A 27,707-nucleotide genomic window follows, 5' to 3' on the forward strand; every position below is an offset into this window, starting at 1 on the left:
TGGTAATCAGTTTATTTTTCATTTGCACCTTTATTAATTCTACCACAGACGTTTTGTCCTAAGTCGTACAAGTAGGTGTTGACTAAAGCTGTGGTTTTGGATCGAATTTCTTCTTTTGACATAGATTTATCTATAAGAAAACTGAAGGTATCACACGATGTATTGTATGCAGCACGTTGTTTTGTCATTTCTGTGACTAGTACATCTACAATATGATAAAAAACTTGAATTCAAAATGTATCTTTTGCACTCAGTTCTGCTGGTTTCAATTCCTCTGGTGTTTCATCAAATGGTTTCGTCCTTTTCCACTTTCATTCTTCATATTGTCTGTAATCAGAATTTGGAACGGATTCTTTTGTCATTTTTTCAGAATCATCAAATTTGTCTTCGTCTCAAACATCAATCAAATAATCCAGAAGAGCATCATATAATTTCACAATTACGCATAACTCCAGGTTTTTGAATTGCTTTATTCACTTTATGTTTTTTAGATCTTCCCAAATGACAAGCATTAATGCAATTTCTAACCTATTCAGTTTATTTATCAAAGCTTTTGCATTCTGAGACATCAACGAGTGCTGCATGAATTTTACTGCAATTTTTTTTTCAATGATCTCGCAGCATCGTAACGTGATGACCATCTTGTGTGTGATAGATTTTTGACCGAGATTGTATTGTCCATCGTACTTGATTTAGATCATCTTTGTGGTGAGGCTGCAAAGAATGTGTAGAGCGACTGTAAAATGCTGAAAAAATTAACGGCAGCCAAATGGCACCACATCTGCTTTCTGCAGATGTGGTGCCTATTAAATTAAGACTGTGTGAAGCACATGGAACTCATACTGCTAGTTTGTTGACTTCCTTGAATCTGACTTGGACTCCAGAATACATCCCACTCATATTAGCAGCATTGTCATATGACTGAGATCTGCAATTTGCATCTATTCCATGTTTATCAAGAAAAGATGCTACCGTGTCAAAAAGATATTTTGTATCATGCTTTTCAATGAGAACAAACATCAAGAAATGCTTATGTACTTCTCCATCTTTTGATACATAACAAATAATGACTGAAAACCTATTCTGTGTGACTTATATCAGTAGTTGAATCTTTATTTTACCCAAAGCTTTTTCTTTTTTCATAACCAGATTCGTGTTTTTGCATATATTCATCAGACATTTTAAATCACATCAAACACAGTTAACACAATAAATTATTCTAGGATCAGAATATCAAAAACTGAATACAGCTCACCAGTCTTCTTTTAAAATTCACACTATTTTCTTAAAATGTCACACCACAAACTTATTCCACTATTTACTCCAGCTCTCTTTACATATAACTCACATGTACATATTTATAGAGAACATGCACTTCTTTTGTACAGAACTCTATAAAAGAAGTCAGTTTTAACAAGATAAGCATGAGACAACAATCCTAGATGTTTATACATGTGCTGATCAACTGCTCGTACTTGAATTACGTCAAAAGATGTAATTCACAGTCAGCGTGTTAATATAGTATAAATTATTATAAGAAATATTTTACTCCTCTTATCCCACTTTTCAGAATAAAAGTGCCTAGAGCCTACAAATATTAAAATCCGGCCCTGTGCAAGGTGATCTGATTGAGGTGTATAAGGCCTTGAATGCTGAATTCTGATGGGATTCTTCCACTTGCTCAGATTACGAACCTAAGGGGGCATAAATTCAAATTGAGGAAAGACAGTTGTAGAATATATGTGCAGAAGTTTGCCTTTAGCCAGTGGGTTGTTAATTGCTGGAACAAACTTCCATCTGTCGTTGTGGAGGTTGATAGCTTAAATAAATTCAAGGAGGAACTGGACAAACATTTAGCGGCAATGGTTGTGCGAATTTTTTTTTTTTTGGCTGTTGTTACGTAAGCTCATACACTTGCTTTCTTGCATGATATGCCTCTATTACTATTACTAAAGCCTATAATTGAAACATGGCAGTATAGTATTTGTGAAAAACAGAGCAAGGAAGTTGTTCTTGCTCAACTCCACATAGGACACAGTTATCTTATATGCTCTTTCCTGTTGAGGGTTGATAACCCTCCTATGTTTAAATCTCGTGACACTGTTTTAACTGTTAAACATATTTTAATTGACTGTGATAATTCTACTGGTGCACAAAATGTTTTATCACTTTTACCAGTCTGACTGGGCTTTATGCACTCAGTTAGATTTTATTAGACAATGACCACGTCAGATGTTTTTAAATTTTTACAAATATATATTATATCGAGCATTTTTAGTCCATGTGTACTGCCTTTTACTTTATATTATGCAAAGGGTACTAGGAAAGTTTTGCAATATGACGCAACAATGAATCACAGGAAGCTGCTTGTTGCTGCATGTTGAGACATGTTCATACATGCATAGTAGCCGCCGCGCCAAGTCGATGGGCTCAGTTATTCATTAGTAGTGAGAGTGTAAAGTGCTTGCGATGGCATCGTGGTCACAAAATGAGATAAGGACAGTTTTGCGGTATAATTTCGTGCGTGGTTTAACCATAGACCAGTGCTTAGAAGAAATGACTCTTGCACTAGATGATGATTGTCCACATCGTACAACGATATTCAGGTGGTATAGAGAATTCCAAAGGGGAAATTTCACTCTGGAGGATTCTGAGAGGCTGGGAAGGCCACGAACGTCAGTTACAGAGGAAAACGTTACTGCTGTGAGGAAAATGCTTGACGAAAACAGGCGAGTGACCTACCAACAGATAGAGGATACTTTGGGCCTAAATGCACCAGCAATTCGTTCGATTCTGCAAGATCATTTGCACGTGAAGAAACTTTGTTCTCTCTGGGTACCGCATCAACTGACTGAAGAGCAGATGACACGACGTGTGACTTGGTGCCGGGAGATGTTAAAAAAGTTTGATAAGGGACAATCTCGGTATGTGAACAACATTGTGACAGGTGACGAGACTTGGCTGTACTATTACGATCTGCTGACCAAGGCTCAAAACAAAGTTTGGGTCTTTGATGATGACGACACGCCCGTAATTGTCAGAAAATCCCGATCTGTAAAGAAGAAAATGATAGCTGTATTTTTCAAATCGAGTGGAATTGTGGAACGTGTCGTTTTGGACATGCAGAAGACAGTCACAGCTAAGTGGTATACTGAACAATGCCTGCCTAAAGTCATTGGATCTATGAAGAACCTGCGGCCAAAGTCAAGAATGGACACCTGGTACCTCCATCATGATAATGCTCCAGCTCACCGCGCCAAAGCCTGCACCGAATATTTGACCATGACAGGACTGAAACTTCTCGAGCACCCTCCCTACAGTTCAGACCTTGCTCCCTGCGACTTTGCACTGTTTCCGCATGTGAAAATGAAGCTAAAAGGGAGGCGGTTTTCCAGTTATGAGGACCTTCTACGGGCTTGGGACAACGAGTGTGCTTTACTCCCTGGTGAAACTTGGCAGAACTGGTTTAAAGATTGGTTTCGGAGGATGGAGAGGTGTATTGAATGTAGAGGAAATTACTTTGAAAAAATTAAATAAACAAAGCTGTATTGCAAAACTTTCCTAGTACCCTTTGTATTTGTATCTATTTTTTAACATGGTAACCCTTCTAAAAGGTTACTGAAAACTTGTTTTCTTTTATATATTTTATGGCGTGGTTGTGGTGCACTATAGCCACAGTTGCTTTTTCACCAGTAAAACAGAAATCAAATCAACTAGTTGTCTTGTAGGGACAACCAGTTACCATACCTGGCATATGGAGCTAGGCTAGGGACTGCTGTCTAGCTTGTAAACTTCATTATTTTAACACTCTTTCTGTTACCCTCCCACATATAACTGCCCAAATACTAGTGGTGGGTGAAAAAAGTCACTAAGACCAGGTTGTTAGAAATGTTGCAAGTCCAGGTTTTAAAAAATGCCATAAAACTTCAGTAGTAAATGGCAGTAATCAAAGTAAGATATATCCCATTTTGATTATCTTTCTGAGTAAAAAAAATCGTAAAATTGAAAGCAGCTGCTTGCTCAGTTTCAGTGCCACCAATGGAAGGTGATGAAGGCTACAACATTTTGCATCTATTTCTGAAAGTATGTGGAGTTCCTTAAACTGTCCGACACTTACTGTTGATGATTTGCCTGTTATAGCAGGTCTGGAGTAGCAAGGTGATTAAAAGAGGAGATTGAGCACTTAGTGGTAATACTGTCCTTGTCGCCTTATTAAACAATGTGCTGAAAAGGGAACTGATGCTTCCTGTGAAAGTAAATGAATATTTGGTGGACATTTACTACTATCTAGAGGGAAGTGCTAATAGAAAGTTTAAACAGTTTCAAACATTTAAACTTAAACAGTTTCAGGATTTTTAGCATATTGTGTAGAACATTTTTCTAATAACCCTACCAAATATAATTTCATTATGACTTAGTTTAGTGTTATTTTTCCTTAATTCCCAGGACTTATATAACAATTACATATAACACTGAATATAAAACTTCTTTTATGGTTGTAGAATTTTCTTAGAGATTTCATGGTGCTGATTACAAAAGAAATATGAAATTCCTATATCACATGGTTATGAAAAAAACAAAGTGCTGTTTTCCTTTTTTTTAATAAAATGGCTTAGTTTGTAAAAAAGAAAACATAATTTCTGGGCATCATACTTATGTAATTACTAAAAGACTGCTGTATAAATGGTACGGCATCATTTATAAAGCACATCTGATGCTTCTCTATTCTAATGTTCAATACTAATTACTCAGAATATTAGGACTTCTCTCATCTTGATAATCAGTTTGGATTAAGTATGGAGAATAAGATGATTCCCATACTTAAATCTCCCATGTTTGCTGGGAAAAACTACAAATATAAGGGGCCAAAAAATGTGTTTGTTATACTCAGGAAATGTTTATTGCAACATAATCTTTATGTGATATGTAGCTGTGAAGTGGGATTGATGTAAAATTTCTTTGGATATGGGAGGCAGGAAGTATATGGGAAATGGGTTAATTTCTGTGCTGATATGTTGGTGGATCATACAACCAATTTCAAATATTTAATATAATCATAGCAGGAGCTGTATAACTTTATGAATAAATTTTGGACTTAATTTGGTAGCCAGCCAGCTGATTTTCTGTTGCAAGTTCCGAAGCACAAAGCATGTTTCCTTATAGAAGTCGAAAGTCTGCTGGCTCCAAACAGAATTCGTAGATAGAAACTTGCCAACTAAATTTTCAGAAGTATTATATTAAATATTGTTTATGACCATTATGTCAAACATGACCAGTGATCTTAAAAATGATGAGAACAAGTGCTTGAATTTCTACAACTTTTCTCTGGAATTTTTCCAAAGATGAGCAACATAAACCAAGGTATTTCAAATAGATCCATATTGGAATATTTCAACCATTAATCAGATGGAAGGTGTTAAGATAGTGTTAGAGTTTCTGGTAGATAGATTTCTGCATTGCTTTAGAAAAGGCTGAAGGAAATTGCAGTGGAACAGTAACTGGAAGGAGAGAGAGAGAAAGAGAGAGAGAGAGATTGTCACTATTTTTAGGAATTGTGTAGATATGAACAAACTTAGGGACCTGGTTTCAGAGGAGTTCCCTATGGACTGGAGATGTGGAAAGTATCCCCATTTCACAAAAGGGAATCAAAAGATGACGTGAGTAATTACAGACCTGTTAGTTTAATATCTGTTCCCAGGAAAATAATGGCATCATATAATGGAAAATACAGGATCAGCTAGACAGGAATGCGGTATACTGCAGTCACAGCATGGATTTGTTAAGAGGTCTTGTCTGACTAATCTGATTGGATACTCTGATGCATTGACCAAGGAACTGGGTGAAAAAAATAATTTTGATATCATATACAGTAAGTCCCTGACTTACGTAACTTCGGACTTACATAAAATTTTTTTCACTTAATTTTTTTTTTTTTTATGGATTGTAAAATTAGAAACAGTAAAAAAAATAAATAAATAAATAAGCAATCAATAGCAACGAACACAGCATGCACAAATGAAATACATACGGAGTAACCATCTAAAAAAATTGGAATGAAGAGAAGACCCTGTGTATTTAATTTGTCAGTTGACAAAGAGACACGCTTCTCAAAAGCTACTGATTTTTGTTTGTATATACAGTAAATCCCCGCTATTCGCGGGGGTTACGTTCCTGAGAAATGTCGAGAATACCGAAAACGCGAATACTGAGTTATGGCTCCCATAGTAATAAAGGGGTTCCGTTCCAAAGTATGAAATATATAAGAAAAACTAGTCTAAAATTTTGCCTATGTATGTATTATATGTACCTTCATAATATGACTTGTACATAGACAGTACATAGTGAAATGCAAGCATATGGCATCAGAATGAAAATAAGAAACAATTTAATATTAAATGTAATATTTATTAGAAATTTCAAACAAATCTTTCAAACCAGCGCCTTTGCTAGCAAAAAAACTTATCCCGCCAGTGCTATCACCAGTTTCGCTAAAGTGTTGATAAAGGAGTTTTGCCTTTTCACGAATGATGAGTGAACTTAAGGGAATTTTATTTTGAGTTCGGTCTTCTATCCACAGATTTAAAGCTTTTTCCATTTTTTCTAATTTAACATCACGGGTTACAGAGCAAATTTTTGAAGCAATTAGCGCGTTTTCACGGACACTACGGCAGATTTTTTTTTCCGATTTCTTGATTGATCGTACTGTTGACTCATTGATTTTATAATGTTTTGCCACTGAGGAGACACTTTCACCATTAGAAATTTTGTCTAATAACTCAATTTTATTCGCTAATGTCATCACCTTCTTTGATCTTTTCACATTTCTATTTTTATTCGTAGCCATATTTTTGTAGGGGTTAGAAAGAACTTGTCCACAATAAAGTCACTTTCTTCCGTTAACACACTCGAAAAAGTCTGTTTTACACTGCAAAACGGTAGATTCATCATTTTTGTAAGCATATCAATTTATAAATTGATAAATTTATTCAATTTATAAACATATAAATTAAAAGCAAACGACGAAACCTTCCATGACAAATGCATAACACATACTGAACAAGGATTAGCGAGAAACATCCACGCTCGCGATTTTGTCACCCCTCTCCCCCCACCCACTGAGCGCTGTTTTGACCGGGAAAGATAATTTTAGCCACGCCCATGTTTTTTATGGCGGAAAATATTTACGGCACTTTAAAATTCACATTTTTTTAGGTTTCATTTTATATTAAATCGGCGATCGCGAATACGCGAAACCGCGAATACAGATACCGCGAATAGCGGGGGTTTACTGTTTGTTTTGTTTGTTATTTGGTTTTTAGGAGCATTAGCAACTAAGGCCATATTGCTCCGGGATATGCGGTGGCCATTCCCTGACCTTTCCGCATCCTCCGTATTTGGTGGTGACGGGCTCGAACTCCGGTCTAATCAAGAAGCGTGTGCTACGCACTGCTGCTCCTTCCCACCTGGCTAGGGGGTTTACTGTATTTGTATTAAACTGGATTATAACTAACTTACATGTATATTATAAACTATGGACCCCAGTACTCCAGGCCCATTCGTTACTATTAATTTACTTACCAATGAAACTGATAATGTGATACTCAAATACTCTGCAATCTTAAAAAATTATGGATTTGAACATTTGTTGCCTAGTTATTCCTCATTTGGAATAACTAGGCAACAAAGGATGGAGAGTGATAGAACAGTAAGCTCTTGTTTAGATCACCTTATAACAAATATAAAGTTGAAGTATGCTAATTCTTACATACTATTAAATCAATTTTCAGATCACAGAACATGTATACTAATAGTGGATATGTACTCAAAACAACGTCCATGTGAAGATATAAAATTAACAAATGTTATCAAAAAGGTAGTCTTCCTCAAATAGTGAACTCTTGTGTAGTCTTAACTCCACAATATACTGAGATTCTTAAGATTATAGAACAGTTGAAGAACAAGAAATCTTATGGACTGGACTGTATTACAGTGACTGAAGTGAAGAGAAATAAAGAACAGTTTTCTGTTCTTGTGGTGGAGCTTATAGCACGGACGTTTGAGTCAGGAAGCTATCCTACTAGTTTACTTTCATTTAAGGTAATTCCAATATATAAAAAGGGATCACCAGATGACTTTTGCAATTATAGACCAATAACAATACAGTCAGTTATAAATAAGATAATAGAAAATTATATTTTTTCCCATATTAGCAAATACTTAAATCAATATGCACTGCTAAACAACTCTCTATTCTCATATCAGAAGGGTAAGAGCACACAGACATTATTAGAGAATTTAGTAGATTCTTTTAAGTTTGGGCTTGGCACACCCAGGATCCTGAGCTGGATATCATCATCCTTCCCTTTCTTGGTGATTCTCTCTCTCTCTCTCTCTCTCTCTCTCTCAGGGTAACTTGGGGTTTTTTTTTTTTTTTTTTTGGCTGGTGCAGCATAAGCCTCAGACCTCCTTGCACCATATAGCTAATAATAATAATAATAACTTACATTTAAATAACAATAACTTCGTAATGATTTTATTTATAGATTTGACTGAAGCATATGACTTAATTGATATCCCAATATTGCAACAAAATACTGAAATATGGTATTAGGGGAAGAATCAATCAACTCTTAGCATGTTCTTTAACCAAAAGAAAAATAACAGTTGAAGTAGAAAATACAAAGGGAAAATCATATAATGTAAAGAGAGGAGTACGTCAGGGCACTCATGCAGGGCCAATCATGTTCAATAGCTATATAAATGACATATTCAAAGTAATTAAGAACTCCTTTATAAAAATTTATGCAGATGATATAATCTTATATACAATTGGAAAGAACTTAACAAAAATGACTAAAGATTTACAGCAGGATGTAATACATTTACAAACTTGGTTGCATGATAATAAATTAGCACTCAGCTTTGAAAAAAAAACAAAATTTTTGGTAATTCGACCTCCTCATCAAATCTTGGATAGTCATCCTTCTATTAAATTACATAAACATGAATGCCTGCATGATCAGAATTTCCAGAATTGCAAATGTCAAACTGTGGTAGAAGTTTCAAATCATTGTTACATTGGGTTATGGATTGACTACAGTCTAAGTTGGGCAATTCATATAACAAATTTGTACAAAAAAATAAGATTTTGTGTGTATATTTTTTTACTACATTAAGAATCAGTTAAATCTTAGAACAAAAGTTACCTTATTATGCATTAGTGGACTCCCAACTCAATTATTTAGTAAATGTATGGGAACTAGCAAATATAACTGAAATAAGGGTGATAAACAACTTAACAGGATTTTTGAGACTTTTAATGGGGATGAACTTTTGGAAGACCTGAATAAGAGAAGGCGATTTTTGTTGAAATATAAAATACTTTATCCAGTTCAAAAACTGAAATTAAATTTAATCTTGAAAAATCTTAACACTATTTTTGAAGAGTTGAATCTGCAAAGGAATTTCTCAGGAACCCAAAGCAATTGTTTTGCCTCACCTTAGGGTACTCAATAGATTTGGAGATAGGCATACAATGAATATAATAAACAACTTGTATGGCTAGTGTTGATTTCAGGCTCAGGAGAAGTTATCCTATCTCCAAATTAAAATTCCTAATAAGAAAATTTTTGATACTCAATGATACAGTAGATTAGAATTGCTATGCAGATAAATTACTATCTGTTTGCAGTGTGGAATGTACTATGTGTTGTGATTTCATTATCTTTTCTGTTAGATAACAAATTTGTATGGAAAAACTGTTGTATATGAAGAATTACAACTTTGTTGTTAAATTTACTTTTCTTAACAAGTTCATTTATTGTAAACAAATTCTTTTGATGAAAATAAATTGTATTGTATTATTATTATTATCTGTATGGTGCAAGGAAGCCTGAGACTTTTGCTGCACCAGCCAAAAAAATTTCTGAATTACCCTGAGAGAGAAAGGGAGGGAGAGAGAACAAGAGTCAGTAGTAGAATGGAATCACCAAGAAAGAGAAGAATGATGATATCCAGCTCAAGTCCCTGGGTGAACCCCTGGGGTTGATGGCATTCTTCCTCTTTCTGAGACTACGTACATGAGAGGGCATAAATTTAATCAGAGGAAAGATGGTTGTTAGGATAGATGTGCAGAAGTTCCCTCAATCAGCAGGCGGTTGATTGTTGGAACAAATTTTCATCTGTTGTTGTGGAAGTGGGCAGTTTGAATAAATTCAAGGAAGAACAAGACAAATTCTTAGAGATATGGATGGGTGAAGTGTGTAGGGTTTTTTTTTTTTTTTACTGAAGCTTTATGAGCTTGCTTTATTTTCTTGCATCATTTGCCACCACTAATAGTAAAATATGATAAGCTTTTAACTTGTTTTGTCATTTTCAATCTTATATGATTCCATGGAAGGTATGTTTAAATGCTGCAGTCCTTGTAGTGCTTTGATATATTTATGTTTGTGTTTGTATTGTTGCTATGCAACTTACCTTGAAGACAAATTTGTTCATTCATTAATCAATTTTATAGGTATTTGTAATGTTGCTAGGTGAGTAGACTAATTGTTTAAAGAGTAGTTGGATTTTGTATTCTGATGGAAAGGTTTTATCTACTATATTTTAAATAATGTGCAATATAACAGATAGGATATATGAATAAGTAGGGTGTAATTTAATCATTTTAATCAAAACTTAAAATTTCCAGAGAATGGTTTACTTTGAGGGGAAAAAAATATATATTTTATGGACAAATATCGTACTTCCCAGATATATTTCCAATATGGAGAGGCTTCAGTATGAAACTGTAAACATTTTATTTATTTTAATTCTGAAATTTATTCAGGTAACAATGGAAGAGTCCATGATTGTTGGTGCACTGGAAACTTTAAATGAAGAAGCTCAAGAAGATGCACTAGAAGAACGATTGTCTCTAGGAAGAGGAGGTGGAGAGTTGGTAACTTGCAGTATTGTTTCCAATCCTCTCAGTCCTATCTTGTCTGATCCTGAGGAACATGTTTTGGAAGATCATACAGATGTTACTCATATTGCAAACACAATAATTGGGAGTTTTGCTAGTCCTCCTGAAGTAGATGTCCTGTATCTAAGGAGTCCTAGGGATTCTCCATTACTTCATATAAGGTATGTAATAATAATCATTCAGAATAGAGTTTTCAATATTGTAGAGTTGAGAAAATATTCAAGTTTTTGTGATTCCTTGAAAATCAGGGGTGGGGAGAATTGATTGCTGTTATAACCTGATCCAGGGTTATACATTTATTTTATGAAAAAAAATGAATGATTTGGGAATTTGTTTCACATAAAGAATCAATGATTTGTAAAAATATTTAAAAATATAAATTTTAATGAAATATAGGTTTAAATAAAAATAGCATTTTCTGTAAATCACTGAAGACTTGCAATAATAATAAATCGTTTAACCTGCTGATGCAGGCATGGGGATAAGTTTTCATAAGTTTTGATCAAAAAATGCCCCTATCCAGTCCATCTTGGCATGCTCACATTCCACCATGCAACTTTTCCCAGGCGCCTCCGTAGCCAGGTGGGAAGGAGCAGCAGTGCGTAGCACACGCTTCTTGATTAGACCGGGGTTCGAGCCTGTCACCACCAAATACGGAGGATGCGGAAAGGTCATTCAGGGAATGACCACCGCATATCCCGGAGCAATATGGCCTTAGTTGCTAATGCTCTTAAAAAACCAACAAGCAACTTTTCCATTCGTAATGGCGGGGGGGATATAGGATGCAAATTCTCGAACGTCCATTTATCCATAAATGATTGAAAAAAATTTGGATTATCGATAAATTTTCTAATTAAATTAGCTGTCTCATTAATAAAAGAAAAACGCAAAATTATAAGAACAGATTTTAATGAGCTCATTCCACATTGTGTTACAGCCATAGCTATTTAAACATTATTTAAACAGATTTTAGTTTTTTATCCTTATTAAGGAAGTAACATTTCAAAAAAGCATAAGGCATTAATAGTGGCTGGAGAGAGACTGCATCGAATCTTCGTTATGAAAATTCCCGCTGAAGAAAATGTACGCTCTGTTCACAGCTTGTAGGCTTGATGGTCCTTAATGCATTGTACATTGATCTAGATTTTCGCTTCTCTTTTTCTTTACTTCATACTTTGCAAATTCACTGCCTGAATTGAACATAGAGGACTTACTTAAGGACTCGAAGTTTTTGATTCCAATTTGCTCATCTCGTGATAGAGGCATTTTTTGAAATCCTCCTCTTCGTCGTCTTCATTTACGTTGCCCTCATCTGGCGTTTCTTCTGCACTGCTTATATCCATAAGAGGGTTCAGGAAGCAGTCATAAATATATAGAAGTGGCATATTTCTTTAAAGAAACTGGAGAAGACATCTTGAAAGTGTCAGAAATTTGTTCATTTATAGCTTTAGAATCATGAAGATATCGCAAAAGGGAAACAGTATTTTGAACTCTTCTTGATTCATACCGTTGCTTCAGAGAAAGATTCATTTGACGAGCTATTCCGCTATTTTTCTTTGCCAACTTTTTTAGAAGAAGCATCATAGATTTGTCTGCTTTCAATAAGTTTGCATCTTTTCGAGCACAAAGAAGTTAATACTATTTCAACTGGCCTTAAAGTGTGACATATAGACTCTTGACTGCAGTCCAATTTTTTCATAAAATTCTTCAAAGCAGCAGATTTCTAAAGCTTGTGTGATGCAGGATTTCAGTTTATAAAACCTTTCGCACATTTCAAGTAAACTGTTCCAGTGAGTTCTGACATCAAGGATTAATTGTAGCTCATTTCCATGTTCTGATTTCACAAATCCTTGGAGAATTTCATTCCTTAAAGGGGAATTTTTGAACATTTTGCAAACTTTCCACAGTTTCCTGATCAAACCAAAATAATCGTCTTTAAGTGCCAATCACTGAATATTGTCTTCTTTGCTGTCTTCATGAACATCACATTCATAAGTCTCTTGATCTACTTCATCTTCCTCTTCTTCATCAATGACATTTTCCCAGGGGCTCACATCTGGTGAATATGGGCTTGGCACACCCAGGGTCCTGAGCTGGATATCATCATTCTTCTCTTTCTTGGTGATTCCTTTCTGCTTCTCTCTCTCTCTCTCTCTCTCTCTCTCTCAGGGTAACATGGGAATTTTTTTTGGCTGGTGCAGCATAAGCCTCAAGCTTCCTTGCACCATATGGCTAATAATAATAATAATAATAATAATAATAAAGGATATCCAATACAGCAAGATGAATGCCATGCGCCAAACATTCTTGGTGGTTCTGGGAGTATTTCGTGGCCAGATTTGACCATGATAGATGCACTGTCGGTTGTAAAAGCCGTGATGTGCTCATTCATGTCAAATCCAAATTCTTTTAATTTGATATTGACCAGCTCCTTACATTTAGTGCTATTTAGTGATCCTCTGATTAATATCATTCTCAAAGACCAATGCTCATTTGCATCATGAACATTTATGTTCATAAATATTTTATTTTGAAGAGATGTATATTCATGTAGAGTGAGGGAAAATCGTTGATCATTTTTAACTTTCTCTTTGAATAAGTCAGTTAATTCCTTTTTCTTTTCCTCATAAAATGAAATTACCATATTATATTTTTGACTGTATTAAGACAAGTTGGTGGAGGATTATCATATTCATCCCTTTGTGTTTTTAAACTATTTTGTATAAAGTCACTTTTTGCAATATGTTTAAAACTGAAACCATCAACACTAGCCATTTTGGAGACTACTTCTTTCATTGAAATTAGGATTTCAATGAAAGAAGTTGCCACTTCTGCATCATCACTCAAATCAATATGGTGAACATTCTTTATGTGAAAGGCTAATCCTGTTGTTGTACTTCCAGCACATTTTAATGTTTTATTGCATTACACTTAGCTTCAACACTACTAGATTTGGTAAAATAGTTCCAAACATTTGACTTCCTTGGAATTATTAGGCCTATATATAAAAAAAAAAGTAATTTAATTATATACTGTGTGAAGAAAATGTTTTGAGTGAAAAATAACACGCACCCAAACTACACTGCATATGTTTCCACATTATGAATAATTAAATTTTATGCTTTTTACAGAATCAGTAAACTGAGAACATGCCTCTACGTAATATTGAAGGGCTGCAGCATTCCTGGTGCACTTATAGTGCAGAACTGAAATCAAATAGATAAATGACAGAAATTGAAACAAAATTGCAGAATTGAAATCAATTAGATAAATGATAATAAACAAATCACTTCATGGGACGTAAGTAACATGAGTAACTGATAGTTAGAGGCCCTGTAGAGGGCAAAACAAAACATTTTCTATTACTAATAAATCTCATTTGCAAGAGAAAAGTTGTTTATTTAGCGTAAACTTAAAAGAATCAGTAAGTGATCTGAAATTATTGATAAATTTGCTCAATAATTATACGATATTTGACTTTCATTTATCGATAATATTTTATCAATTGTATACACTAGGGGGATAGGAAAGCCAGCACTTCACCATCTGTCTACTTCCAACTCTGTGCTTCCCATCGATCTGTTTACTCTGATTTCCTGCCTATCTTCGCTGATGGCTTGAAATCAGAATCATCCGTGGGATCCACTGAAGTCTTTCCAGACAGTAATTATCTGAGAAGAATCTCCACAAGTGCAGTATATACATCGCAGAGTTGTATGCTATAGAGCTAGACTTGGACCACATAATAAAAGTAATAAATATCAAATGTAACAAATCTGTAGTATACACAGATTTGTTCGGTGCCTCCGTAGCCAGGTGAGAAGGAGCAGCAGTGCGTAGCACACGCTTCTTGATTAGACAGGGGTTCGAGCCCATCACCACCAAATATGGAGGATGCGGAAAGGTCAGGGAATGACCACCGCATATCCCGGAGCAATATGGCCTTAGTTGCTAATGCTCCTAAAAACCAAATAACAAACAAACACAGATTTGTTAACTACATTACAGGCTCTGTCAGTGATAAGATATAATCCTCATCCAGTCCATCCCAGGGTTCAGCAGAAGTTATACTTTTTTTATGAGTTTAGTTTCAACATCCAGTTCTGCTGGATTCCAAGATTTGGCAGATGTCACAGCCAGATCATTAGCATTAGTAGAGGCATATGATGCAAAAAAGCAAGCTTATACAGTATCAAAAAAAAAAAAAAAAAAACCTTCCTATTTCACCTATCCATTCGCTTTTATTCACCTGATTGAGCCTTATACATTGTTGTCAGATTTTCACAGTCATTAGAATCTTAGAACAGTTATAGCCTGTTAGTACCCTATACAGACTACAGGCATATGATACACTCCAAATTATTCTCCTAGTGGTAACAAACTTGGCATGGGCAGGTCACAAACAAATTCCATCAGATAAAGAGCGCAATCCAACACTGGCAGTCAAGTCTGTGCAGGAACCGTAGGGAGAAAGTTGTTCTTGCTCACCTATAAATGAGAATTTTGAAAATGTTTTAACCATTCAGCATAATTTAACTGAGTGTCCACATTACAGACATAAATGTGCTTTATATTTTACCACTTTTAGTCATCTGATTGAACCTTGCACATTCAGTCAGATTTTATCTGACAATGACCACAATGTCAGCCATTTTTAATTAATTGAAGTCTTTCACATTTTTAGTCTTATTTAAAAATATATCTTTTACACTGATGATATACCTTTATTGTTATACCATTTGACATAGTGGCCTAATTTTTTAGGTAACTGAAATATTTTAAATAATCTTTTCCATGACTTGGTTTTGGCACATTATATCACAATCAGGTGAAAACCTATATCCATTTCCTTTAACTACCTCGTATTAGCTAATCAAATTGGTTAGAAAGTATCTCCCACCTGAACAAAGAAAATTCTCTGATTTTTATATACAGTAAACCCTCGATATAACAAATTTAATGGATTGGACAAATAATAATACAGTAATGTACATATTAATCTCCAGCATATTATTTTTTTTAGGTTATACAAAACTTCAGTGTTATTATTAATTAAAAATTAATAATAATTACCTATTTCCATTATTGTTTTGATAATTACTTACTTTTATTTTTATAATTAAATTCAGGAAATTGTTATTTTTTTTTCTGAAAACGTGTTCAAATAACTGTTTTCCCAGATTACAGATAATAGGTAGGAGCAGGCGGTGACTTGCGAGCTGAACGCGACTCGTGACACTAAACTGCAGGTCTACCGACTCACTTTGTTTCGGTCTCAGTCTGCCTCAGACTATCGTGCGGTCAGGTTGTATACAGAGTGTTTCTGTGATTCCTGAATTGTGACTTTATTTATTAAATAATTTTGCAATCCTTACAATTTAAAATGGCATCGTGTTAGAGGAGTTAAAAGAAAGCATGTGAACTTAAATTGGCACAGAAATTAGAGCTAATTGAGAAATTAGAACAAAGCGTCTCAGCACGTGTTTTTGAAATTTATGGCATAAAAAAAAAAACCTGTTTCTGATATCCGTAAATCAAAGTCCAAATTGCAACCTGATTCTTTAAAATACAGTGTTGATAGCTCTAAATGTGGTCCTACAGAGGGGAGTAGAAAATACATGAAAGTTGCGCAAGATAAAAACTTAGAAGCTGTGTATAAGTGGTATGTTCAAGAGAGAGAGAGAGATCTAGTGGTGTTAATGTTCAAAGTTTTGAGTTGAAATCTGCATGTGAAACTGTTGGAAAACACATGGGACTTAATGTTAAGGCAAGCGATGGGTAGCTATGGTGTTTTAGAAAAAGGCATGGCACTGTGAACAAGAAAACCTGTGGTGAATCTTTAAGTGCAGACACTTCACAAGTTGAGCCATTTAGAAAATTTATAAATGAACTTATTAAATCTGAGGGCCTTATTTTATCACAGGTTGACAATGCCGACGAAACTGGCCTGTTCTATTGTGCTGTTCCTGAAAATACACTGGCTTACAAACATGAAACAGCACTCCTTCCTGGTCGCAAGTTAAGTAAGGAGGGAATTTCTTCCTTACTTTGTGCAAATGCTGATGGCTTGCATCGCCTGAAGCCCATGGTGGTAGGGAAATCAAAGGAACCTCGCTCTCTTGAAGACATTATCAGTTGCCTGTTATTTACACCAGCTCAAAGAATGCGTGGTTTACTTCAGAGATTTTTTTTTGACTGGTTCTTCAACCACTTTGTCCCTGATGTGAGGTGCTTCTAGACAGATGTTCTGAAAATTTCCCCCAATAATGCAAAGGCATTGCTGCTTCTTGACAATGCCCCTGCTCATTCTAGTGCTGAGAAGTTAGTAAGGATGGCAGAATTGAATGTCTTTTTTTGCCTCCTAACACAACTTCAGTTATTCAGCCAATGGACCAGGGAATAATTTCAGCCTGCAAGAGGCTGTATATGAAGAACTTTTTGGAAGAAGTAATGGTTGTGTTGGAGGATGAAGAAGACACAAGAGGAGCCAGGACACTTCAGAATCTACGAGCTTACAACATTGTCTGCACTCTTTAACTTTGCAGCTGCTTGGAAGGAGATGAAGACTACGACTTTGGCAAATGGTTGGAAGAAGTTGTATAATATTAAACTGGATTTGGATTTTGAAGGATTTGAGGCAAATGACTTTTGGTGCACCCTTGTAAATGCTGGCAAACAGGAAACAACTGAAGATGATGTTTCTGAAATGGCTTGAAAATGATGAAGGTGATCATGGCTACCAAGTCCTCACTGAAGAAGAAATTGTGGACAAGGTTCAATATGGCAAGGCAGGAGAAGAAGACAACATCGAGAAAGAGCAAATTACACCAGCATGGCCTACACTGTCTGAAATGAGAAATCTCGTGGACATCGCCATCCACTACATAGGGACATCTTCTGACCCTGAAATTGTCCCTTACTATGAACATTTTCAGCAGTTCAGGGCAATCATTATTAAGAAACAACATCAGAGTGGCAAACAACTGAAGCTGGATGCTTTCTTTAAATGAACTTCACTGACTACTACTTCACCTCCAACTGCTTGTACATCTCAACCGTCTACAAGCAAACAGATGACACCAGTGCCTCCATTTGTGAACATTTCAGAAGAATCTGAAGCTGAGGATTCCCCTTCACCTTTACCTTCAGATACTGAATAACGCCTACTATACTACTACCACTATGGTCACGGCAAAATACTCTTCAACTACGCTGTCAAAAAGGTGGGTAAATATTACATATTCTTTATTATAATTTAATAATTTTATATTTTACAGTACTGTATATTGTATTAAAGTTTTTTTTGTTTTTTTTTTTACATTAAGAACAATAAAAAATGCACCCCCTTAGGTTTCATTCGATTGAACGGACTTTCGGCATTAATGGACACCCCTTCTCCCCTATTAGTCCGTTAAATCGAGGGTTTACTGCACTGCATTCCAGATGAAGTAATGTTTAAAGGTGACTTCTTTAACCATTACTCCATTACTTCCCCAGCACAAGAGTCAAATTTACAGGTTAATTACTCACTTTGTCCATCTTTGAATGTGCTGTTATTGAGGTTCTGAGTGTATAAACAATAAACAATCTTGTTAGTAGTGATCATTGGATCAATTGATTAGATATTGCTGTAACTTTTTGGATTTCTGAAGAATGTTCAACACATTCTGCATGATACAGAAAGATATGTCGCAGATGGATCCTGAGATGGTTTCTAGAAGAAATGAAAAAAAAAATGCAGAAGTTTGTTAGCACAGTCATTTTGTTATACAGCAATATTTCTTCAATACAAAATGCAAGACCTTATTGCAGCCATATATAACGTTGGTATAAATTTCAATACTGGAATTTAAAGTTGTTCCACATCCTTTCTATAGTTCCCAAATCTTAAAGAGCATATCCAAAGCAACAGATATCATGCTGTTGAAGAATTAACTAAAAGAATTTTATTGAGTGGCAAGCAAAATCTTTTTAAATGCTGGGTGAAGTGTATTGAGTTAGATGCCCTAACAAAACCCCTCTCCAAAACATGCCAATACCAAATACTCCCTGCCTCAAAAATTCCATTGGGGGGGGGGCATTTGGTGTTGGCATGTTTTAGAAGAAAATAAGCACAAAATAAAGAGAATGTGTCAAAAAACAACAACAACAAAAAAAAGTCTTTTTTTTCTGCTGTTGTTTTTTTGATCCATTATCTATCTTTCTATCAGAAAATGCCTTATCCTTTTTTTTTTTTTTTTTTTGTAATAATAGTGAAACTACAACTTTGCCATCAAATTCAAATTTTTTTTTTTTTTTTTTTTCAAATTTGTGAAATTCTGATTATTAGTAGTGGCAGATGATGCAAGAAAGCAATCTTATACAATGCCATCAAAAAAAAAAAAAAAACACACACATTTCCCTATCCCTCATCTAATAGTTTGTCTAGTTCTTCCAGGAATTTATTTCAACTATCCACCTCTACTCCTGATGGGAGTTTGTTCCACCAATCAATCATCCACTGCTGAAAGTAAATTGCTATGTATATATCCTGCAACCACCCTTCCTCAATTTGAATTTATGCCACCTCATATATGTAGTCCTGTGTTTACCAGGAGAAGGGATTCCATCAGCATTGAGTTTACTCAATCATCCATTCAAAGTCAAACACCCTCAATCAGATATCCTAGCAGGTGCCTATACTTCACATGCAGCAATTTGCAGAAGTGAAACCCTTCCTCGTAAGAGCACCCTTTTGATCCCCCTCACTGATCTTGTTACTATTCTCTGCACTTGTTCCAAGAGATCCTTGTTCTTCCTAAAATGAAGCTTCCAGACCTGTGTGCACTCGTGATGCAGCCATTACCTTATAAAATGTTATAACCATTATAACCATTACCTTACAAAACCTTATTAACCTTATAACCATTACCTTACAAAATGTTATAATCACCTCCTTATCACTGCTGGAAAAATGCTTGTATATCATTGGAAAAGCCTATGAGCTATTCTGGTAGCCTGTCTGTACTGCTCAGAGAACTTCACATCTGATGGCACAATTATCTCTGGCTCCTCATCCTTCTCCACTACCCTGAATGTGGTACCACACAGTGGTACATTAATCTGGGTTTACTGCTGGCTATATGAAGTCAATATTAAACTTCAGTTGCCATTTCTCTGAATATCTTAATTTGTATATATCTTGTTGCAGTAGCATATCCTGATTACTGTGATTAACCACTCCGCCAACCTTTGTAGCATCTGCAAACTTAGACATTAAACTGATATGCCTTCATCAGGATCATTAATAAATACAGAAAACAACAATGGCCTAGCACTGAACCCTGGAAAACTCTACATATAACATTAACATAAGAGCAATGATGATCGATAACCAATCTATCTTCTCCCACTCAGCCATCTATTTATCCATAGCAGTAATTTGTCCTGAATACCACAGTGCTATAGCAGTCTTTTATGTGCAACAGTATCAAATGTTTTCCTGAAATCTAAAAATTTGATATCAAATTAATTTTTGCATCCAGTTCTTTTGTTACTATGTCATAGTATCCAATAAGATTGGTCAGACAAGATCACCCCTTAACCCCATGCTGTTACTGCAGTATAACTACATTCCTGTAGATACTTTCACGCAACTCCAGTCCATAGAGACTTCCCCCTGAATCCAAAGAAGCTCTCCTAATTATGCTAAGAGTTTGCTTATTTCCTTTGCTACCCCCTTAATGTAATTGGATAGATCCCATTCACCAAAGGTGCTTTTTTATGTTTAGATTCAACAATGTCTCTTCCACTTACCTCTCAGTTATTACAAAATAATTTGGCTCACTGTTAAAGTTTGATAAACATCTTGTATCCCTTCCCTAAAAAATTCCTCATGTGTAAATGTAGATGCAAAATACCTATTTGGTTTTTCAGCAAACTGAGCAGGATCACTGACATTTACAGCATTCTTGTCTGTACCAGTGTGTTTCATCCCCTTCCTTCTAATGTTTACATAAGTAAAGATGTCTGTGCTGTTTTTCTTTGCATTCTTTGCCAGAGACTTCTTATAATCTGCCTTAGCTTGCCTAATCTCCCTTGTGACCTGAATTGCAATCTAGTTTATATCTACTATAGGCATCTGTATCATGTGATAATTTATATACATCTCATGCATGTTTTTTCTTCCACGACTCATCAGTTCATCCAACATCCATTTAGGTCTAAGCTTTGAACAGTATCTCTTATTTGGTACAAACAACCTAGCCTCTTCTACGATTACATCCCTGAATGCTTCCGATTAGAATTTGCTGTTGGTAACTTTATCAGTTAGTCCCACTATAGAATTTAAAAACTGCCTGAGATGATTGTAGTTGCATGTTTATGTAAAGCCACTGTGATCACTGTCCTCTGTTGGCCTTTTATCTGCAAATTCTTAATGCATGAAGGCTCGTTTCTGACCAAGAGTATTGCTTTTGCTCATTGCCTCTCTGATATGCTTGTGTAGAAACAAAAGATCTTGCTGCTACTATGTGAGTGATCAATCCAAATGGTCCAGTCAGTATCTGGAAAGTTAAATCCCCCCCATTGTAAGTAAGACATTGTGATTTACTGACCCAATATATATATATATATATCTGTGTAGTTGTTCATTATAAACATCATAGTCATTAGGCTTATAACATACTCCTACCCTCATTTTTGTTTTCCCAGTGCTTATGTCACACAAACTAGCTTAACATTGCACTGGTCAGTTTTTATTTGCTTCTTTATTTAGAGCATAATGTCTGGTGTTGGAACAAACTTCCATTTGTGGGAGTAGGTAATTTGAATAAATTCAAGGAAGAACTATACAAATTGTGGAGGAGATGGATAGGTGAAATACATTTTTTTTATTTTTTTGGTTGATGCTCTATAAGCTTGCTTTCTTGCATCATTTGCTAGTACTAATACTAACCTCTCCTCTCGTACCCACCCCTCTTCCTGTGTCTATACACATTGTACTCCTCATATTCAAATTCTGAATACCTTATGTCTGATGATACCCATGTCTACCCACAATATCTGCATTTTATGACTTTACTAATACTTCAAACTCATGAAATATATTTAATACACTCTCTGCATAAATGTACAGGCAAATATATATGCTCATGTTTTTACTCTTATTAATCTCTATTTTCAATAACAGATTGGCTAACTTGGGGTAGTTAATGAATTAGTGTTCAGGTGGGTCAGTGTGTATTGCATAAAATATGTGGAATATGCAAAACTGTTAATGAAGAACATTAATAATTAGCTTCACACCACATACATTTCTTTTCTGTGCTGCGAAGTTTATTAACAATGCCCTTTTGTAAGATTCAAAAACAAAAAAGTACAGGGTAATATTTAAGTAGACACATATGCTAGATTTTCCATTTTTTATAAAACGTGGAAACATTGACACATTTGCTTTGTGCTATACCGTATGTAGATGTAGAAACATGATGTAATCAGGTATTTGTTAAAAAACATAAGAACAACGTGCAGAACAATTTGTTTGGAAATAAATGCAAAAATAGATGCATCATTCCAAACTGAAGATAAATACGTGTTGAACATTTATTTGTGCATCATTTATGAAAGAATATAATCTTCCCTTGAGATCCACTAATCATGTGAGAACATTTTTCAAAAATATGCTTCCCAATTGTGAAATATCAAAAAAGCACATGTAAATGAACAAAACCAGTAGTCATTGTTAGTAAAAAAAAAAAAAAAAAATTGCTCAGAAAGGGAAAGAAAAGGTAGCTCTGAAAAATGTCATTTTTGACTGGTACAAATGACAGTAATCAAGTGATTCCAAGCTGCATTCCATTAAATGAAATCCAAATCAAAAGCAGCTTGCTCTCAATTCCCATATTGGAAGGTGACTAAATATAGTGCAATGTTAGGAATCTTCTGAGCAACCCAAAACATATGGGATTCCTTTAAAAAAAAAAAAAAAAAAAAAGTATCCAACACTTAGTTTTGATAATGCCCTTTTATGGTAGGTCTAAAAACTGAAGTAGCAGGGGTGAGTATTGGTGATAATAGGCTGTCCTTATCATGTTATTAATTTGTGTGCTGAAAGAAGTGCTAAAAGGAAACAGTTTATCTAATGCATGTCACTGAAGTAAAAGATTTTGAAGTATGTTTGTACATATTGGTTGCCTTTGGTTAAATGTGTAACCAGCTTGATAGAACAATGGCAACCCTTTTACAAGTCTGTTTAAAGAATAAAAGAGAAAAGTAGTGGTTAGATAAGCCATATGAAAATTTTTCAAAGCAAAAAAAAAAAAAAAAAGTAATGTCCAAATCTGATTCATGATCCAAAATAAGTTTTGAAAAAAGGCAAATTAATTAAAGAAAAAATTTGACATTTCAGCCAAACAAAAAAAAAAAAAAAAAAAAATGTGCAATGTTACATACTCTTAAGGCATGCATCCTGGGAATGCATCAAACGGTCCTCTTGCACAACATGCTCACAGTTTAGATTATTTTGAATAGTAAAATTAGTAATGTACTTAATAGAATTTGTTTTTACCTTTAGAAAATTGATTCTTATTGCAGTTGATTCTAATAACTATTGATCAACATCTGATGAATACAGGCAACCCCCGTTTAACATGGTACTTCTACAACATGGTTTTGCTCTAACACGATTGATAAATCAGCAATCCTCGCACAACACAGTACTTCTACAACAAGATTTCGCTCTAGCACGGTCTGAGAATTGCAGGAAATCTCGCATAACACAGTATTTTTGAAATTTTATGCTGGGAAACCCTACTATTATGTTAGATGAAATTTTCAACTTTTCCATTTCTTTTTATGAATCCCTGCTGTCGACTCGCTAGTTGTTATCGCCTTCGTGGTATTTTTCTAAAGCACATTTCTGGAGATCACTACCATAAAACAATAAAAACAATTTACAGTTTTCGGTTTATTGGTCTTTTCTGTTACTGTAATCAATTATAAACGGGTAGTAAACTCAATCTTCTTGCATTTGCTATAGTACCGATAGCTGGAATTCTGTGGATTTTCATGTTATTATGGTGAACTGTGTTTCCCCTTCCATGAAATATTCAGTCATATAAAAAACCATAAATAAATGCTCAGAAACTCGTTACTCCATATCTCACTTGTGCATAACGTGTTTGTTGCAATTTGTGCGTGTTGTGTTCTTTAATTAAATGAACGTACATTATCTGACATAAGTATCACAGTTTGTAAGGTAAGACGTTTGTTCAGTTATTACTAATTAAGTTACTACTATTATAAAAATGAAGTTAAAATATTAAGTTATTACTACTATAAAAATTAAGTTTCCGATAGTTATTAAAAAAATTGTGTATTTTTATTAGTTTTTGGAACGTACCCCCCCCCCCTTTTTGTACTGGTTCTTAGTCCCTTATAACACGGTTTAGCATTACACGAGATTTTGTAGGAATCAAAGTACCGTGTTATATGAGGGTTACCTGTATTATAATCTGAAAAGCAGCAGTGTTATTACAGAGTTCATTTAAAAGATTATAAAATTTAAGAGATAATTCACACCAGGGGCATTATGAACTAATGAACTTGTAGATACTTGAATAAGAAATTTTTAGTAATAGATGGAAACTGCTAATTTCCAAGTATGAAAGAAATTGAATTTGCTCATAAGGAAGTTACAAATGTGATCACATATTCTGATACTGTATAAGAGTTTTTGTCTAACTCTGCTGAAATGAACAATAACACAAAGACAAGAAATATTAATAAGAAACATGGATGATGATGAATTACAAAGTTGAAGGCTAAGTTAGGTTATTATTTTTGGTGACTTTTAAGTTAACTTGTTTTTCTCCTTAAGAAAAAGAAATGTAAATTATAAAATTTATATAAAAAAAAAAAAAGAAAAAGCATTATTAGCTGATTATCTCAGAATTCCTGAATAGTAAATATAAATATTTTAAGTGGGGCATACATATAAAATTTTCAAAAACTACTGAATTTGAGAGAAATTAGGAATTTGGAATGTTAGATTTTATGAGGTTTAACCCCAGGGGCTCACATCTGTTGAGTATGGGCATGGAACACCCAGGGTCCTGAACTGAATATCATAATTATTCTTCTCTTTCTTGGTGATTTCCTTCTATTCTTCTCTCTCTCTCTCTCAGGATAACTCAGAAATTTTTTTTTGACTGGTGCAGCATAAGCCTCAGGCTTCCTTGCACCATATGGCTAATAATAATAACTGTTTGAAAGATGTACTGGTATCTAGTGGGAACCACACATCAGAACTCTTCCCTTGTGGGTCTTCAACCATGAAATGCAGGAGGAGAAATTAAACAGTAATAGTTAAGAAATTTATTTCAGTTTATAGTACTTCCTAAAATTTTAAACAGACAACAAAATTAACACTCTGAAAATACAGAAATGTCTATTTTATATATACAAGTGGAACTGCATGTGATTTTCCCCCCAAGCACCTCTACAACTTCAGACAATTAAACCTTTCCAACATTGTAAAATGTTCATTTATTTGGAGTTAAAAGTATATATAGGAATTTATTTACTCTCCCTGCATTCTCAAAGAAAATGTAGTACAGTATTTGTGCAAGTAAGGGGGCTTCCCTAGACTTCCAGCAGCTATTACCCTAGTGATTCAATCCATGCAGTCAGCATTCTACTTCCCAAACTATGGCCTGGGTTCCAAGTGATTTAGTGACCAGGTGATCTTTTTTCAAAGCAATTGATATAGCATTTCCTCCTGTCATAAACTGATTATAGTTTTCATTTTTAAATGTCCTCCCAATTTCGTGCCATTAAAACAGAGCATTGCAAATTAAGCAAACTCTCAGAAAGGAAATCCATCTTTCTTTTTCCTCTGCTAACCAACCAACCTTTATACCACTTGGTTACTCTTACAACACTGCTACTCCCTCCCCATGGTGGGATCAGAAACCTGAGTGGTAAAGCTAACACCACCCCCCATTCCGCCAGACAAAAAGGAGCATAGTATGGACTTTGGCAACATGAAAGCACGCTGATCTTTAGTTCCTGATCAGATAGATAGGCAATTCCAGATTGCCTATTCCAGTAACGATTTAATAATTTTATTAACACATCATCACTAACCAAATGTCAAAGTGACACTATTTTCATAGTTGTCTGTGACTGCATGCAATAAATTATATTATTATTATTCCGTTTATTCATGTGAAAGGTTTGCCCCTATACAGTAGTTATATAGTGGGAGCATACATTCTGCATTCATCTTATTATAAATGATCAAGAAGATCATCTTATTATATATGATCAAGAAGAAAATTTTTACAATTGTGACAATATTTCACTAATACATAATTGTACGCAATTATGAATAATTATGCAGAAATTGTATACATTTAGTATTTAACTAAAAGATTAATCTGAAGTAGAATTTTATATATATTCTTATTTATTATTTAAATTTTAATACACCAAATTTTGTAGCCAAATAATACACCAATTTAATACACCAAATTTTGGTGTATTAAATTTTAATACACCAAATATTTAGTCTCTAGAGCTAAGTACCGGCCAACCCTTCCCTATCTCTTCCATCATGCAGTATGATTGATGATTTTTGAGGTTATGATGAATGTCATGGCGAGATCCAATATTCCTTATATTTCGAGGGTACAGCTCTAAAACGGTGTTCGCAGGGGCCGGCCGCTAGTTAGTACACCGGACTGAACCTATTGGTAACTCTCTAGGAAGCTTCCGGATCAGATAGTGTATAATCTTGCTACCTCTACTCTGCCAGATAGTGACTGGAGGGAGTCCGAGTAGTGTGTATGCGGGGAGCATTGTCGAGGCCACATTATGTCAAGGATCTGGGTATATTCTTACCACATGTACGCCATATCCAAAAATTTCATTACTTCATACAGCATGTCCCACCCACTTTTTCTTACTATTCAATACACCATGAATTGTCAAAATAATAGAGCAAGCTTATCTGCAAAAAGATCTAAACCTCCCAAGAACTTCCTAATTCATTTCACAAATATACGTAGTCTCAATTCTAATCTCAACGATGTCCATTTCCACTTGCAGTCTTCCAAACCCCATGTACTTTTTCTGACTGAATCTCAGTTATCAGTTGATTCAACTACTGCTCATCTCAGATGTCCAAATTATTTGCTGTATGATTCCTTTCGCCTCAAAGGTGGTACTTGTGCATATGTCCGTTCTGATATTCCCTGTCAGAGACTTGGCAATTTGGAATCTCCTCTCTTTGATCTTCTCTGGCTTAAAATCTCTCTACCTCATTGTGTAAAATTCATCTGTTGTCTCTACCGTTCTCCCAACTCCACTAATCACTTGGAGCGCTTTGACTTCCTCTCTTTGCAACTTGACTTTCTCCAGTCCAACTTTCCTAACAGTGAGGTAATTTTCCTTGGTGATTTTAACGTTCACAACTCCAGCTGGCTTCCCTTTTCTAGTCACACCGACCCAGCAGGTCGAGATGCTGAGGCTTTTGCAATTACTAATGACCTAGCACAGATTGTTCATTTACCTACAAGAATACCGGACAATCCTAATCATACAGCCAATACGCTTGATCTTTTTCTCACAAACAACCCTTCTAAGTACAAGGTTGAAGTGAGAGGTCCTTTAGGCACTTCAGATCACAACTTGGTGATTGCCTCTTCTCCAATGGAACCTTTATCTCATGGCTATTCCCAACCTCGTATTGTTTGGCATTACA

General features: G+C 35.0%; 1 protein-coding gene across 1 annotated transcript in view; it reads left to right on the forward strand.

Moving 5' to 3' along the window:
* The window catches only part of Arms (Ankyrin repeat-rich membrane spanning), a 680,132-nt gene that overhangs the window by 647,495 nt on the left and 4,930 nt on the right, over window positions 1-27,707 (forward strand). Inside the window, exon 24 of the mRNA XM_090381558.1 lies at window positions 10,829-11,124. Coding sequence (XP_090237684.1) covers window positions 10,829-11,124 — 296 coding nt within the window. The remainder of the gene's footprint in view (window positions 1-10,828; window positions 11,125-27,707) is intronic.

The sequence above is a fragment of the Mastigoproctus giganteus genome, chromosome 9 (genome assembly GCF_048544385.1).
Source record: "Mastigoproctus giganteus isolate SK-2022 chromosome 9, ASM4854438v1, whole genome shotgun sequence".
Classification (NCBI taxonomy): Eukaryota; Metazoa; Arthropoda; class Arachnida; order Uropygi; family Thelyphonidae; genus Mastigoproctus; species Mastigoproctus giganteus.